This window comes from Cydia amplana, chromosome 13 (assembly GCF_948474715.1).
Source record: "Cydia amplana chromosome 13, ilCydAmpl1.1, whole genome shotgun sequence".
Taxonomy (NCBI): Eukaryota; Metazoa; Arthropoda; class Insecta; order Lepidoptera; family Tortricidae; genus Cydia; species Cydia amplana.
The window spans coordinates 6,029,949-6,047,396 of record NC_086081.1 but is presented as its reverse complement, the minus strand read 5'-3'; the positions used below and the strand labels follow the sequence as shown (position 1 = coordinate 6,047,396).

Below are 17,448 nucleotides of genomic sequence, written 5' to 3'. Positions count from 1 at the left end.
ACAAATCAAACGCTGCGTGACAAGCTCAACAACGGGTATATACTGTGCTCACTGCCTCAACCACAACCTAATGTCACAATGCCAGTCTAGATGGCGCTATAAACAATAATATAAATTTAAACATTTGGTATTTCTGTGAAGTTCTAGTTTTTACAGTTGAATAACAACTTAGGACATAGAGAAATATAATAAGACAAGAGTGCTCACTCCATACATCAGTTCAGACTATTAATTTCAGTGTCGCCATCTAGCATCGAGTAGCGTAACTATCAGTACTGCTACTTGACAATAGATGTAGCACCGACCGGAAAGTCTTATGCTGTTGAGATAAGACTTTCCTGTCGGTGTTACATCTATTGTCAAGTAGCAGTACTGATAGTTCCGCTACTCGATGCTAGGTGCTAATAGTCTTTTTGGTACTAAAACTGATGTATGGAGTGAGCACTCTATGTATTTTTTTCTCTATGCTTAGGATTAGGATGTAAGTCGTCAAAATTAATTAAATTCAATACGCAGTCATGATTGTTTTTATTTTAGTTACAGACATTATTAACACCTCTTTGAATAGTAGTAGGAGTACAAAACTGCATTCGGTTCCTCTCGCGTTTAAATATTTAAACTTTGAAGCCCAACTGTAAAAGAAACAACATCAATAGGTAATCAAAAAGATAGATTTTTTTATCAGTAAATATCATGTAAGTATATAAATTTGATCTGAATTGCCATTAATGCCATTAGAGAGATCTGGCCTGTAAAAAGTTCCCAATATATATTTTTTTTAATATAGTTGTTAGATTTTTTTTGTTTGCGTACCTTTGGGGCATTTTCAGCGATACATTTGAACAACAAAGCAGCCCTTTCACACCCCTTTTCACCGTCGCTCACTGACTCCTCGTTAACTAGAAACGAAATATTGTTTCAAGGGTTACAATTTTTTACTATAAATACCGGATACCTACTTACATCTAAAAAACATCTAACGTCGAAATGTATGAAACATTATAATTATGTATAAGTACCTAAATATTATTAGCCCCATACCCCATACCCCATACCTAGTAGGTACTAGGTACCTCTGTACCTACTCCTAGTAATCTTTCATTTAATACTGAAGTATGACCTGTAACTACATTCGCCCCTTAAAAATAACAAAATCAGTTTGAACCCCGTGAAAGCCCCTAAAGCCTTGTGAAAACCACTTTGTTCAGCAGAAGAAATCTTCATACCTATATATCAAAATCGATATTAGCAATTTTTGTGCTTAATTAAACACTATGCTATTTTGGCAAAAAAATCATTAGGTACTTCTCTGACTGTACTTTACTTTCCACACTCATCGGGACAATTCTAAAAATCCCTAACACAATTAGGTTGCGTTGTTTCATCACAGAGTTCCTATGGCTACCTCGTGTCTCAATCATCAGATCAGCTCGATGGTACCATAATATTGCATTGTCACCCGACTTATATATACGTATGCAAATTTTCAGCTTCATTGGAAGTTGGGAAGTGGGTGGGTCAAATTTTACTGGCAAGATTTGACCCTTACAAACATATATACATTGCAAGTTAAATAAGAGCATTTAAAAAAAACTTGTAAAAATACAACCTTAGCTCCTGAAAACTCTGGATAAAAATGTTTAATCAAATTACCCTTAGAACACGCATCGGCCAATTTTTTCGCATTAGCAATTCTTTTGTCGTCGCCTTTCTGCGTCACCTCAGCAACTTTGTAGCCATGTTCCAAATCGTACGTTCCTTTATCAGTCATCTGGAAAAGAAAACGACATGAAGGCGTAATATAGATCATCTTAATGTCAGAATTTCTGTCGGTGTCGATACATACCTCAACAATACAAATACTCTTGATTGCACACCTCAATAAAACCAAACCATAGAGAAATATAGTAAGACAAGAGTGCTCACTCCATACATCAGTTAGACTATTAATTTCAGTGTCTACATCTAGCATCGAGTAGCGGAACTATCAGTACTGCTACATCTATTGTCAAGTAGCAGTACTGATAGTTCCGCTACTCGATGCTAGATGCTAATAGTCTTTTTGGTACTAAAACTGATGTATGGAGTGAGCAATCTATGTATTTTTTTCTCTATGACCAAACTACTTAAGGTGCATTGAGGTATCTTGAAATAAATAAAATGTGTTTGCCCTACATCTACTTAGGACTAAGTATATTACCTAATCTGTGTTCAAATCTGTGAAACTCAACTTACAGAACCCTCAGGAGTCAGGTCTATAAGCGCAACCCAGAAAGGCACTTACGGCTCAATTCGCACAATGCTTATAAGATGTCACGCCGATACGATACCGATCTGTCAGTGTCAAAAGTGACGTCATTGGTTGAAAAACTGAATCGTGGCCGCGGGCCGTGAGTCTCCTTACTAATGGGAATTTTTCTACTCTGCAGAGCCAGCAACTCACTCATGTTTAATAGGTACTGGATGGTCCTTTTGCCACTTCATCTATATATATAAATGCAAGTGTCCTGACTGACTGACTGACTGACTGACTGATTCATCAACGCAGAGCCGAAACTACAAAAGATAGAAAGTTGAAATTTGCACACTAGGTTGCATTTATAAAGTGTACAAGAGATAAGAAGCGATTTTGAAAAATTCAACCCCTAAGGGGGTTAAAAAGGGGATGAAAGGTTGTATGGGGAACAAGTTTTATTTTAAGCTAAGAATTTGAAACTTTGTAAAAATGTATTATATTAAAAAACAAGAAAACTAATTTCAGCGTTTTTGAAAATTCATCCCCCAAGGTGGTGAAAAAGGGGTTAAAAGTTTGTATGGTGATCAAATATTTTTGTGAGTGTGGGACTTGAAACTTTGCATATGGGGATATTATTATAAGACAGGAAAAGTAATTTCAGGGTTTTTGAAAATTCATCCCTTAACAGGGCTAAAAAGGGGTTGAAAGTTTGAATCCATTACAAATGCTTTGAAACTTCTTAGAAAGGCATAATAGCCGATTACAAAAAAAAAGTAATTGCAACGTTTTTGGAAATTCAACCCCTAAGGGGGTTAAAAGGGGGATGAAAGTTCGTCTTGGGGTGCAAATTTTATTTTGATCTAGGAACTTGAAACTTTGCAAAAAGGTATTAAATTAAAATACAAGAAAACTAATTTCATCGTTTTTAAAAATTCATCCCCCAAGGTGGTGAAAAAGGGGTTGAAAGTTTGTATGGAGATCAAATATTTTTGTGAGTGTGGGACTTGAAACTTTGTATATGGGGATATTATTATAAGACAGGAAAAGTAATTTCAGTGTTTTTGAAAATTCATCCCCTAACAGGGTTAAAAAGGGGTTGAAAGTTTGAATCCATTACAAATGCTTTGATACTTCTTAGAAAGGCATAATAGCCGATTACAAAAAAAAGTAATTGCAACGTTTTTGGAACTCAACCCCTAAGGGGGTTAAAAAGGGGATGAAAGTTCGTCTTGGGGTGCAAATTTTATTTTGATCTAGGAACTTGAAACTTTGCAAAAAGGTGTTAAATTAAAATACAAGAAAATTAATTTCAGCGTTTTTAAAAATTCATCCCCTAAGGTGGTGAAAAAGGGGTTGAAAGTTTGTATGGATATCAAATATTTTTTCGAGTGCGGGACTTGAATCTTTGCATTTGGGGATATTATTAGAAGACAAGAAAAGTAATTTCAGCGTTTTGTAAAATTCATCCCCTAATAGGGTTAAAAAGGGGTTGAAAGTTCGTATAGGGTTCAAATTTTATTTCAAGCTAGGAACTTGAAACTTTGTAAAAAGTTATTAAATTAAAATACAAGAAAACTAATTTCAGCGTTTTTGAAAATTCATCCCCTAAGGTGGTGAAAAAGGGGTTGAAAATTTGTATGGATATCAAATATTTTTTCGAGCGCGGGACTTGAGTCTTTGTATTTGGGGATATTAATAGAAGACAGGAAAAGTAATTTCAGCGTTTTGTAAAATTCATCCCCTAACAGGGTTAAAAAAGGGTTGAAAATTCGTATAGGGTTCAAATTTTATTTTAAGCTAAGAACTTGAAACTTCGTAAAAAGATATATTTTTAATATACAAGAAAATTAATTTCAGCGTTTTTGAAAATTCATCCCCTAAGGTGGTGAAAAAGGGGTTGAAAGTTTGTATGGATATCAAATATTTTTTCGAGCGCGGGACTTGAATCTTTGCATTTGGGGATATTATTAGAAGACAAGAAAAGTAATTTCAGCGTTTTGTAAAATTCATCCCCTAATAGGGTTAAAAAGGGGTTGAAAGTTCGTATAGGGTTCAAATTTTATTTTAAGCTAGGAACTTGTAACTTTGTAAAAAGTTATTAAATTAAAATACAAGAAAACTAATTTCAGCGTTTTTGAAAATTCATCCCCTAAGGTGGTGAAAAAGGGGTTGAAAGTTTGTATGGATATCAAATATTTTTTCAAGCGCGGGACTTGAGTCTTTGTATTTGGGGATATTATTAGAATACAGGAAAAGTAATTACAGCGTTTTGTAAAATTCATCCCCTAACAGGGTTAAAAAGGGGTTGAAAATTTGTACGGGTTTCAAATTTTATTTTAAGCTAGGAACTTACAACTTCGTAAAAAGGTATTAAATTAAAATACAAGAAAACTAATTTCAGCGTTTTTGAAAATTCATCCTGTAAGGTGGTGAAAAAGGGGTTGAAAGTTTGTATGGATATCAAACATTTTTTCGAGCGCGGGACTTGAATCTTTGGATTTGGGGATATTATTAGAAGACAGGAAAAGTAATTTCAGCGTTTTGTAAAATTCATCCCCTAATAGGGTTAAAAAGGGGTTGAATTTCGTATAGCGTTCAAATTTTATTTTAAGCTAGGAACTTGAAACTTTGTTAAAAGTTATTAAATTAAAATACAAGAAAACTAATTTCAGCGTTTTTGAAAATTCATCCTGTAAGGTGGTGAAAAAGGGGTTGAAAGTTTGTATTGATATTAAACATTTTTTCGAGCGCGGGACTTGAATCTTTGGATTTGGGGATATTATTAGAAGACAGGAAAAGTAATTTTAGCGTTTTGTAAAATTCATCCCCTAACAGGGTTAAAAAGGGGTTGAAAGTTTGTACGGGTTTCGAATTTTATTTTAAGCTAGGAACTTGAAACTTCGTAAAAAGGTATTAAATTAAAACTGCAAAAAATTTATTTCAGCGTTTTTGAAAATTCATATCTCAAGGTGGTGAAAAAGGGGTAAAAGTTTGTATGGAGATCAGATATTTTTGTGAGTGCGGGGCTTGAATTTTTGTACAGAGGCATTTATTAGAATACAAGAAAAGTAATTTCAGCGTTTTTAAAAGTACATCCCTTAAAAGGTTTAAAAAGGGGTTGAAAGTTTTTATGGGGTTCAAATTTTATTTTAAGCTAGGAACTCGAGACTTCTTAAAAGGGTATTTTATTAAAAGAGAAGAAAACTTATTTCAGCGTTTTTGAAAATTCATCTCTCAAAGTGGTGAAAAAGGGTAAAAAGTTTGTATGGAGATCAAACATTTTTGTTAGTCTTTGTAAAATGGCATTTTATTAAAATACGAGAAAAGTAAATTCAGCGTTTTTAAAATTCATCTCTTAAAGTGTCGAAAGGGGGTTGAAAGTTTGTAAAGTTGCAAACAAACTTGAAACTTCGTAAAAAGGTATTTCATCAAAAGAGAAGAAAACTAATTTCAGAGTTTTTGATAATTCATCCCCATGGTGGTGAAAAAGGGGTTGAAGATTTGTATAGAGGTCAAACATTCATTTGAGTGCGGGACTTTAATCGTTGTAAACTTTGTATATAGGCATATATATTATTAAAATACAAGAAAAGTAATTTCAGCGTTTGTAAAAATTCATCCCCTAAAATGGTTAAAAAGGGGTTGAAAGTTTGTATAGGGTTCAAATTTTATTTAAAGCTAGGAACTTCAAACTTCGTAAATAGGTAGTTAAGTAGTAGGTTTTATTAAATAGAGGACATGAAAATCTTCTGGTTGAGAGGGATTATATCGAGAACAATTTTATTCAGTTAGGGGCTTGAAGCTTCGTAGGTTGTGAAAGACAAGTATCATGCGTTGTAATATTAATAATTAACAAATGATTAACCGTCTTACTGCGATCTTTTGCTGCATAATGTTCTAAGCTAATGTAGAATATATAACCACCAATATACAAATCCACGCGTACGAAGTCGCGGGCAACAGCTAGTCTATCTATATATATAAATGCAAGTGTCCTGACTGACTGACTGACTGACTGATTCATCAACGCAGAGCCGAAACTACAAAAGCTAGAAAGTTGAAATTTGCACACTAGGTTGAATTTATAAAGTGTACAAGAGATAAGAAGCGATTTTGAAAAATTCAACCCCTAAGGGGTTTAAAAAGGGAATGAAAGGTTGTATGGGGTGCAAGTTTTATTTTAAGCTAGGAATTTGAAACTTTGTAAAAATGTACTATATTAAAAAACAAGAAAATTAATTTCTGCGTTTTCGAAAATTCATCCCCCAAGGTGGTGAAAAAGGGGTTGAAAGTTTGTATGGAGATCAAATATTTTTGTGAGTATTGGACTTGAAACTTTGTATATGGGGATATTATTATAAGACGGGAAAAGTAATTTCAGCGTTTTTGAAAATTCATCCCCTAACAGGGTTAAAAAGGGGTTGAAAGTTTGAATCCATTACAAATGCTTTTAAACTTCTTAGAAAGGCATAATAGCCGATGACAAAAAAAGTAGGTAATTGCGATGATTTAGGTAATTCAACCCCTAAGGGGTTAAAAAAGGGGATGAAACTTTGTCCTGGGGTGCAAATTTTATTTTAAGCTAGGACCTTGAAACTTCGTAAAAAGGTATTAAATTAAAAAACAAGAAAACTAATTTCAGCGTTTTTAAAAATTCGTCCCCCAAGGTGGTAAAAAAGGGGTTGAAAATTTGTACGGAGATCAAATATTTTAGAGAGTGCGGGACTTGAATCTTTGTATTTGGGGATATTATTAAAATACAGGAAAAGTAATTTCAGCGTTTTGTAAAATTCATCCCCTAACAGGGTTAAACAGGGGTTGAAAGTTTGAATCCATTACAAATCCTTTGAAACTTCTTAGAAATGCATAATAGCCGATTACAAAAAAAAGTAACGTTTTTAGAAATTCAACCCCAAAGGGGGTTAAAAAGGGGATGGAAGTTCGTCATAGGGTGCAAATTTTATTTTAAGCTAGGAACTTGAAACTTTGCAAAAAGGTATTAAATTAAGATACAAGAAAACAAATTTCACCGTTTTTAAAAATTCATCCCCCAAGGTGGTAAAACATGGGGTTGAACATTTGTACGGATATCAAATATTTTTGAGATTGCGGGACTTGAATCTTTGTATTTGATGATATTATTAAAAGACAGGACAAGTTATTTCAACGTTTTGTAAAATTAATCCCCTAACAGGGTTAAAAAGGGGTTGAAAGTTTGTATGGAGTTCAAATTTTATTTTAAGCGAGGAACTTGAAACTTCGTAAAAATATATGTTATTAAAATACAAGAAAACTAATTTCAGCGTTTTTGAATATTCATCCCCTAAAGTGGTGAAAAAGGGGTTGAAAGTTTGTATGGATATCAAACATTTTTTCGAACGCGGGCCAAGAATCTTTGTATTTCGGGATATTATTAAAATACAGGAAAAGTAATTTCAGCGTTTTGTAAAATTCATCCCCTAACAGGGTTAAACAGGGGTTGAAAGTTTGAATCCATTACAAATGCTTCGAAACTTCTTAGAAAGGCATAATAGCCGATTACAAAAAAAGTAATTGCAACGTTTTTGGAAATTCAACCCTTAGGGTGCAAATTTTATTTAAAGCTAGGAACTTGAAACTTCGTAAATAGGTAGTTAGGTAGTAGGTTTTATTAAATAGAGGACATGAAAATCTTCTAAGGGGGTTTAGAGGGATTACATCGAGGACAATTTTATTCAGTTAGGGGCTTGAAACTTCGTAGGTTGTGAAAGAAAAGTCTCATGCGTTGTATAATATTAATAATTAAGAAATGATTAACCGTCCTACCGCAATCTCTTCCTGCATAATGTTCTAAGCTAATGTAGAATATATAACCACCAATATACAAATCCACGCGTACGAAGTCGCGGGCAACAGCTAGTTAGCTATAAATCTATCCACAATCATATTTCGTCACTTTCTTAACTTGTCATTATAATTTGATCCACTGTTCTGATTAGCAGGCCTCGGAGTTTTTTTAGCACGGTAAGACTAAGGAGAGCTATGGAGTCTTTGTTAACATTAAAATTAAGTTCATACTCATACTCATCCTCATTAATTAAGTACAAGTAAATTATGTACAGCTCTAGACCTAATAAATATCAGCGATCATCACAATAACGAAATACGTAACTATATATTCATGACATAATGTGACATCTGATTTACTCATACACATATTTAGGTAAAGAGGTTTAATCATAAGTGGCCTATCACTTAAAAAAGTACTTAAGACATGCAACCTATGATTATAAACATTGGTAATACGTATTCGACATATTAAAACGATATTCCATAGATATTAAAACTGTTTATTATTCATTAAGGTTGATATAGAGCTACAATATTTTAGAATAGTTATGCGTTACTCTTCCTTACGTCTACAAAACAGTTCGTTCACACATAATGGGCAGTATAAACGTCGTAAGTCGCATTCATGGGCATCATTTACAAGACACCAATAGTGACGGCAGCAATCTTCACAATATCCAGTTGATTTCATCCCTTCATCTTTAAGAGATATAGCCTCACGAGGTAGTCCTTTGACAGTGCATTAAGTGCATTATCTAAAGCGGCCAGTGACAACGTATAGTTCCTTATCTTAACAGTAATTATAGTATGTAGGTACGTTAAGTACTTAAATAAAATATTGGGGCGATGACACTGCAATATGGGTAATATAATAATATTAACATACACATATACATATTATTACTTTTTTATAATATAACATTTAATTAAATATATGTAAACAGAATTAATTACATATAAGCAGTCTAAGTATTTATAAAACGATTCGGACGAACTTAATTAATGAGGATGAGTATGAGTATGAATTTAATTTTAATGTTAACAAAGACTCCATAGCTCTCCTTAGTCTTACCGTGCTAAAAAAACTCCGAGGCCTGCTGATTAGTCAACATGCCTAAATCCTTGTCCACATTCCTATGTGGTCCACAGTGCTATAATTGTTCGCATTGGTGGAAGTCAAAATGACAAGTCAACCAAACTTATCAGACGGAAAAAAAATGCAAAATTAAATGAAAAATGCAGAAGTGGTCTATTTTAGAAGGCAATCGGTAGAACAATGTTGAAAGACTAGCTGGCACTGTGGTCAAAATAGGAATGAAAATAAAAAATGAAAAAAGTTTATTGTATAAATTTAGACATAGTAAATCACGTCCCTGTGTCCTGATCTAGGAAACCCTGTATTACAGGACCCAATGTAGTCGTCGACTAATAAGTTAGGAAAAAGTACAAAAACCGAATGTTATAAGCTCGATAAAGTGAAGGTTTGGCAGATTTTTCAGCTTAATCATTTATCTAGTTACTTAATAAAATGTTAGACTTATTACTTATTGAAAACTGTAAAACCCAACTTACGGAACCCTCAGCCCTATAAGCGCAAGCCAGAAGGCACTTAGTCTCCTTATTAGTTGGAACTTTCATACTCTGCAGAGCCAGCAACTCGTTCATCTCGACTGGATGGTCCTTCTGACACTTCATTATGAACTTCGTGAATTGAATTTTTACCTCCTCGTCTGTCATGGCGGCCTAAAAATGTGAATTCAAATATGCATATGCAATGGTGATTCTCAAATCTCAATACAGTCAATCACTCAGTCAATAATTACTTTTAAACAGTACATTTCAGTCAACCAATTTGTTTAATTTGTAGGCCGCATCGTTCCTTAGTACAATGACAGTGCCTAACAGTTATTTAACTTATTTAAGACACCACTGTGACTAAGTACGATGTCGTCCAGAATTGAAACTAAATTTTACAGTCAGCGCCAAATAGATAGAGACGGCGGAAGTGGGCATAGTTATTTGTACAACAAGAGATCAAAGTTTAATATTTCTTCGAGTGCTTATTTTGAGTCCCGTGCAAGCGAAAGATTCTATATTAGATTCACGAGCGTAGCGAGTGAATCTAATTTAGAATCTTGAGCGTAGTAAGGGACTCAAAAGCGCACGAGATGTAAATAACTTTGATCTCGTGTAGTTCACAAAACTTTTCACCTCAGCAGTGAGAACATATTAGAGAACCCGAAAAATTTATTCCTTCTTCATCATCTTACCTCTATTCACTCATGTTTTCTTAAAATATACCAACAATTAAGTTTTCACCTCAGCAGCTCGAACAAGGGTGCTTTGCTACTTAAAAACAGTGAGCAAAATCGCATTTTGCTCATTTTGTCTCACTCAGTGAGCAAAATGCGATTTTGCTCACTGTTTTTAAGAAGCAAAGTACCCTTGTTCGAGCTGCTGAGGTGAAAAATATATTACACACCTTTGTAACAAAAGTATAAAAATAAGAATGTGTTCCGATACATTTGGCCACTTTGCCAGACAATATCTATGGCTGACTGTAAGAACATTTAAAATAAGTGACCCTACACAACATATCTGCCAGACAAAGGCTCTATACCAAATATACAGTCTTCTCTGCTGAAAGATATTACATAAATCAATAACAGACAAAAAAACTTACGTAAGCATGACTACTGCAAATTGCCAGCACAAACAGCATGTTCAAAAACATTTTTTTTCTATATTTTTTTTTGATAACTGCAGACACAGAAAGCCAGGCTGAATTGATATAAAAATATCAGCGCTCAGTTTATAATACCTCAAAACTAGATGCTATCGTAATTATTATAGACATCATACTCTTTTTCAAAGTATAATTATAATATGTCGATATTATTTAAATTTTTAGTATTTATCTCAATTTAACTACCTATAGGTACTTATCATGAGTTTCGTACCGTGAGTTTATTTTGATAAAAATCTACATAATGCATTGACCATGCCGGGGTCACTGAGATATCTGAATACCTGAAATTATTTTGATAAATATCGGAAGAGAATTGATTACACTATTATTTTAAATACTATACTATAATACACACGTTTTTTCATTTAATTGCTTGCATTACTTACTTAGTAGCAAAATTACAAAAAATACATATCACGGGGCGTAGGCGTACATTGAATCCTGAGAAATAATAAAACTAGTCTGAGTACTAAAATCTACAGTTTTATTTTTCTAAATAATTGCATTAACTTTGTTTTCATTTTTTCCCACCGTTGAATCACACAGCGCTGAAACAAGAACAGTTAATAATTATTGGGTCAACAATTCTATTATTTACTAGATAAAAGCATTATTTGAAAGAGCTCTAGTTGTACATACATTCCAAATAAATTTATCAAATTTGATATTTTGATTTACGACGGAAAATGAAAAAAAAAAAATTACCGTAAAACGGGGTGAATAGGTTTCGCGGGGAGAAGTGGGTTATGAATGGGGAGAGAAGGTTTGAGAGGGGGGTGAGAAGGGATTTTAAGGCTACTGCTACAAAAATAATGTATTCCTATTTAAAATGGAGCTATAGTAATACGCATAATAAAAAAAATCGATCCAACAATCTTCCAAAATCACCTTTGTATGAAAACCCCTCTCACCCCAAATACGAGGCACTACGGGGCACGGGGTGAGGTGGGTTTTCCTCTTTATCGTCAAATAAAATAAAAACTAAAATACAAACGTCCGGGACACTTATTATATACACCATTCAGTTTTCATATGTAAAAATAAAATGTTATCGAGATTTGGATTTCAGTTTTGACCCTACTCACCCCATTTTACGGTACGAAATTAAAATCTTCGACTTACGAGTCAAAATTGTCGATGGCGCATTTGAAGATTTTTGCTGCTCTTCCACATTCCTTCCTTTCTTCAATGATTTCTTCTTCGTTTACTACAATACATAATACATGTACAGTACATACAATGTTAAAATATATGTAATACGTTAAGATAAATACGTATGTTAGGAAAATATTAGAAGCGAAAGAAATTATATTATAATTTACATTTACAGTGGTATCCATTAATGAGAAAAAAACTAACGCCCAGTATTGTGCTATAGGAGTTTTAATCCTAGACTCTTTATAAATGTTACTTTTTTTTATCATTGTTCTAATTCTTCTCATTTACATGAATGCATCTCTCTCTCTTCCAAGCTATATATCCCACATGGTGATGGGGTCAGCTTTCCGTGTCTTTCGCTTCCACTTCGCCCTATCCTCGACGTCGCTTTCGGATACTCTGCACTCAATCATATCTTTTAGCACTACGTCCTTCCATCTTGTTTTCGGTTTACCTCTGCCTCTTTTACCGGGGATAGAAAGTCGTAGTGCCAAATTTCCAACATAGTCAGGTGGTCTCCTCTTTACGTGGCCATACCATCGCAGCCTACTCTCCTGCATTTTGTCGGCGGTGTCGCGCACGCCCAGGCTGCCTCGCACGTACTCGTTGCGGATTTTGTCGAGCCTGGTAACGCCGCACATCCACCTCAGCATCATCATTTCGGCAACTTGAATGGTATGCACGTTCTTTTGCGTAAGTGCCCACGTCTCGCTGCCATACACCAGTACGGGCCTTATGATAGTTTTATATATCAAACATTTCAGTTTGACGTGCATTCTTTTACATGAATGCATAAATGACAAAATATTTTAGTAGTTTAAGTGCTGTCAATTTACTCTTTCTGATTCTTGGTGATACCATACTGTAAGGATTTGGAAATAGGTAGGCAGATCAGATTATGCAAATGACTTATTCTTACAGCAGAAACTTTATTTAGTTTGGTAGTTATTTCTAAATGTCCGTATCATTGTTTTTAATTTATTTTATTTCCCCAAATTCAAAAATAAACCTTTTGTCTTGTGCAATAGGGTATTTGTCAGTATTTAAAATAAATTATTTTTCACCATGCATGAATTAAAGCACCAGGTGATTAATAGAGATTAATAGACAGCAGTTATTTTTAGGCACTATTTCTATTTTAAAATCCGGTTTAAATTATAAAGAGTATGTTATTTGATTGTGACGTCACATATCGTCGTCATATCAATTCCATAGTAGCAAAATCGTTTCAACTGTTCGAAAAAATAAACTGATTTGACTAGTAGTCAAATACCCTGTAATAATTAACGAAGATTACCATGTAAACACGTTCTGGCGAAGTCCTCACTCTTCTTCCTTTTTGCCTCATCGTCAGGGTACGCCGTCTTCGCAATCTCTTTCATTCCTTCAGCTGACAGTTTTCCTTCTTCATCAGTCTGCAAATTGACAGTTTTCAGGGAAATTAAAAAAAAACGGCCAAGTACGAGTCGGACTCGCGTTCAAAGGGTTCCGTAAATTAATAGGTTTAATAGGTTTCCTGTCATCTATATTAGGTAAAGAACTATTTTGTGTATTTTTTTCAAAATTTAGATAAAGAAAGGGGGGGGAGAGGGGGAAAGTCGGACAGACAGACAGACGAACGAGTAATCCTATAAGGGTTCCGTTTATTTAACCCTTAAATTATATTATGCAGAAGAAACGAATAAAGTGCCTGCCTAACTTTTGTATTTTTTTCTTTTATACAAGCTTTTGTTGCTAACTGTACTTTTATTTCCACAGTCAACCAATACACATCGAGACAATTTTAGCAAACTCAAATACCATGAAGTGCGTTGTTTTTGCAGACTTCCTATGGCCACGTCTGGTCTCCATCATCAGATCAGATCGATAGTAAGTACCATAAAGGCTGGCGTCCATTAGACTCGCCGAGGCGAATCGAATCGAATCGCAATAATTCGCCTCCTATATTTTCTATGCAACTGCATCCATTGACGAAGAGCCGCGGCGCGCCGATTCGAATCTCCGCGCGTATTGCTCGTCAGGCGAATTTCTGCGGCTAACGCGTTTCGACTTCGACTCGACTCGGCGAGTCTAGTGGACGCCAGCCTTAATATTGCATTGTCTCCCAGCTCCCAACTTTCATATAAAGTTTTAGCTCAACGGAAAAATAGGAAGAGTGGGTCTAATTTAGCCTGCAAGATTTGATTAAGTACAATGATACCATACTGACAACGGGGCAGGATAGGTGAAACTCAAACAAAAGCTTAAAAGGAACGTAAATAAATTATAGAGAAGTAAAAAGTGCTGAAACTAAGTTTTTAAATGGTTAAAACATAGGGATATATATTAACTATATCTATATATAAGAGTGGAAAATAAGTAATGGAACATTAAGGAATAGGTACACATCATATATAATTTGACTATTTGGAACGTTTTTATTTTTTATATAACCAGAAAAGTGTATACTATATTACACTCCTGTGTGTAATAGGTATATAGAAGATTATGTTGCACGGGAACCAAATTAAAACTCTCTATGTGTTATATACATTTGGCGATACAGTACCATGTACCCATTATTTCCAATAGAAAAATATTTTTGCAAAATTAAGCTAATAATGTATAATAATCCATGCTGTTCGTATTGTCTGGTGTTCACCACCGTGTAATTGCCGTCATGCCGACCTTGTGAAATAATGAGTTCGAACTTTGGACTTTTATATGAAACAATAAGGACTGTTTTACTTAGCGTACCTGGTATACCTTGAGTAATACCTATAGTGATTTTCTAGCTTGTGATGCGCGAATAAGATAATATTGAAACATGTTATTAGTGTTATTACTGCAACGAATTGCCGGTTTTATGTAGCTTATGTTGAGAAAAAAATAAGAGTGAAATTGCGATCATGGCAGCACTAAGATAGAACTTTACATATAGTACTAGCGACCCGCCCCGGCTTCGCACGGGTTAACAAATAATACATAAACCTACCTCTTGAATCACTCTATCTAAATCAGTTGCGTAGTTTTAAAGATCTAAGCATACAGACAGACAGACAGGGAAAAGCGACTTTGTTTTATAATATGTAGTGATGTCAAGCTGGATATGTCAGTACCAATGTACCTAAAGCAAACCTATCCTATAGTATCCCTAGGAAACGAACAAAAAGCAGCAATGTACATCGAACAACGATGAAATGTACACAAAACAGTTCCACAGATAAGATATAAATGACATGCGATTTTCGAACAATTCAAACGTAGTGATGCTAACCCGAGATTTTGCAAATTTGACGTCTTTTTCTACTGACAAGATTTGTTTAGTAAAAAGCTTACACTTTTCAAAAGGCAAATGTTAGTAAAAACTTACCATCCCTGTCTTTTTATAGGCGCAAGCCAGCATACACTTGATGTTGTCTCCCTCCACGACCCTATGTGTGGCCAAATCCCTTATTTCTTCAGTGGACACGGAGTGCTCAGTGGCACACTCCAACACGTATTGGAGGTACCTCAGCTTTAAGTCCGTGACGTTGGCTGCCTGCAAAATGTTGATTTACTTATTTAATGAATATTTCCTGAACAAAAACGCCTTTAAGTACATGTGCATCATAAAGGTATTCTCTACCAGTGAAAAGGCAGTCAGATAAGTCAAAAGGTAAACTACAAATTATATAGGTGGTACTCCTACAATTTCCTACAAATATATAGGTGGTGTGCTGACGTGCCCAAAATGCGCTCGAGTATTTAGCAAGAAGATATTAGGGTACGTGAGCCACCTAAGGGCGCACCAGAGAGTGGATCAGCTACACTCTAATAACACCAGTTAAAAATTGCCTACTCCAGAGCACACAGTCGCTGTGGCCGAAATCGGTCAGGAGAGCATACATGTATAGTGATACAACTCCAAAAAAACGTAAGATTACACGAACAAAATATGTACGAGTAGATATATACAAAATATTAAAAGAAATTCGTTTTCTGAACGCTAACCCGAGTTTTTATCTAGACTCGCTATCTTTAAAGGAGGAGGAGGAACCACTTTTAAAGAATATAAAAAAAAACTCTCAACCCAGAAGCCATTGGAATAATTTGGATTAAGCTGGCCCGGTTTTCTCACTATGTATTCCTACATACGAGTAAAAATATTTTTCGAACAATGTGATTAATAATTATATAAGTTGATGGTACCTACTTATTGGTATTGGTATACTAACTGTGGCTCGAGCTCTCGGTCGCCAGTTTAGAAGCCGTAAAGACTTGTGACTCGGCTAAGCTACAAGTGCTCTATATTAATAGGCATACGTTACTGATAATAGGACCTACATTTTACTATGGAATAAGTTCTAGGTACCTTTTCTTCAAAGCTACAAGTTATTTAATAAAAGTAAATAAGTATGCAACAAAGTTATAATTAATTGTCCACCTAATTGTTACATTTAAACAAAAGAAATACCTAATATTTATTACATTTAGGAAAAAAATCATGTCACATATGTAGTTACCATCGAATAACTAACGCACACTGTAATAAAAACAACAAAATTGATGAAACTCATCGTGACTGACGGCCTGACGCAATCACTCGATTCAAACTGTCACTCTATAAACCCAAACTGCAAATGTGTAAAGTATTCCAAATAATCCATTTTATACCTTTTATGATAATAATGATGCCGCTACACAATGACAACTATTTACACCTCACATAATTGAGGAGTTATTGCAAAATGTGTTTATTATTAAGCCCTATTTGTAAATTATATCACTTTTATGGAAAAATAACCTTAAATGAAGATGGCGTTAACGTCGTTTTTGACAATATTCCTATACAAATACTGCTGTTGTCTACATAAGAGCTGTTGGCACTAGAATCCCTTTTTCCATGAAAATGACGCATATGTCCGAAACCCTTTATACATTTCCACATGTTGCAAGAGAAGTTATTACAGTTTTCAATGTGATAGAAATCTAGCTGTACACAATGAAGGATTCAAAAGCAAACCGGCAATATTGTACTAATTTAAGTATTAACATAATAACTAATATTAAATGTGTTTCACGGTAGTATTTTGTAAAATATACCTAGCCTAGGGCAAACATTATAACAATTCAACTAACAGACTTCCGGAATTTTTTGCACGATACACAACTACATACATACTTATATGCATATATCGAAATATATAGTATATATATATATATATATATATATATATATATATATATATATATACAGGGTGGATTTTCTTTTTGGGTCAGTGAGGGCAGCTACCAGATCCCGTGCTGCTACGAGAAAATGGTCTTAGAAGACCTTCCCTCGATTTCAAATCAATGAAGATTGGCTTTTACAGATTTTGGAAAAAACATACAGAGTGCGAGAAAAAGGTCATTTTTGACAAACTTTTTTTTTGATGCCAATCGATCCCATTCCTATTGAGGATCAAAAGCTTGTATGGAAGCAAAAAAAAATTTCCGGCTAGAAAAGCCACAAATC

General features: G+C 34.4%; 2 protein-coding genes across 2 annotated transcripts; both read right to left on the bottom strand.

Moving 5' to 3' along the window:
- Positions 1 to 576: 576 nt before the first annotated feature.
- On the bottom strand, positions 577 to 10,830 carry LOC134653441 (uncharacterized). The gene is made up of 5 exons (XM_063508806.1): positions 10,749 to 10,830; positions 9,638 to 9,808; positions 1,654 to 1,771; positions 814 to 899; positions 577 to 632 (listed from the first exon to the last, which is right to left on the bottom strand). Exons 1-5 carry the CDS (start codon positions 10,797 to 10,799, stop codon positions 615 to 617), a joined length of 444 nt encoding a protein of 147 aa, XP_063364876.1. The 5' UTR covers positions 10,800 to 10,830; the 3' UTR covers positions 577 to 614.
- A 507-nt stretch (positions 10,831 to 11,337) lies between these two features.
- Positions 11,338 to 16,669, bottom strand: LOC134653443 (general odorant-binding protein 19d-like). Its single transcript, XM_063508809.1, has 5 exons — positions 16,457 to 16,669; positions 15,325 to 15,492; positions 13,270 to 13,387; positions 11,937 to 12,021; positions 11,338 to 11,362 (listed from the first exon to the last, which is right to left on the bottom strand). The coding sequence occupies exons 1-5, from the start codon at positions 16,508 to 16,510 to the stop codon at positions 11,353 to 11,355; spliced, it is 435 nt and encodes a 144-aa protein (XP_063364879.1). The 5' UTR covers positions 16,511 to 16,669; the 3' UTR covers positions 11,338 to 11,352.
- Positions 16,670 to 17,448: the final 779 nt, after the last annotated feature.

What these genes read in the sequence shown, in the direction of transcription:
- LOC134653441 (XM_063508806.1), bottom strand. Translation starts at nt 10,799, where the DNA reads ATGTTTTTGAACATGCTGTTTGTGCTGGCAATTTGCAGTAGTCATGCT. An exon ending in TTTGCAGTAGTCATGCTTAC is followed by an intron (nt 9,809 to 10,748) that starts GTAAGTTTTTTT and finishes TCACATTTTTAG; the next exon opens with GCCGCCATGACAGACGAGGA. An exon ending in GGCCGATGCGTGTTCTAAGG is followed by an intron (nt 900 to 1,653) that starts GTAATTTGATTA and finishes TTTCGTTTCTAG; the next exon opens with TTAACGAGGAGTCAGTGAGC.
- LOC134653443 (XM_063508809.1), bottom strand. Translation starts at nt 16,510, where the DNA reads ATGAGTTTCATCAATTTTGTTGTTTTTATTACAGTGTGCGTTAGTTAT. An exon ending in TGTGCGTTAGTTATTCGATG is followed by an intron (nt 15,493 to 16,456) that starts GTAACTACATAT and finishes AACATTTTGCAG; the next exon opens with GCAGCCAACGTCACGGACTT. An exon ending in CGCCAGAACGTGTTTACATG is followed by an intron (nt 12,022 to 13,269) that starts GTAATCTTCGTT and finishes TATGTATTGTAG; the next exon opens with TAAACGAAGAAGAAATCATT.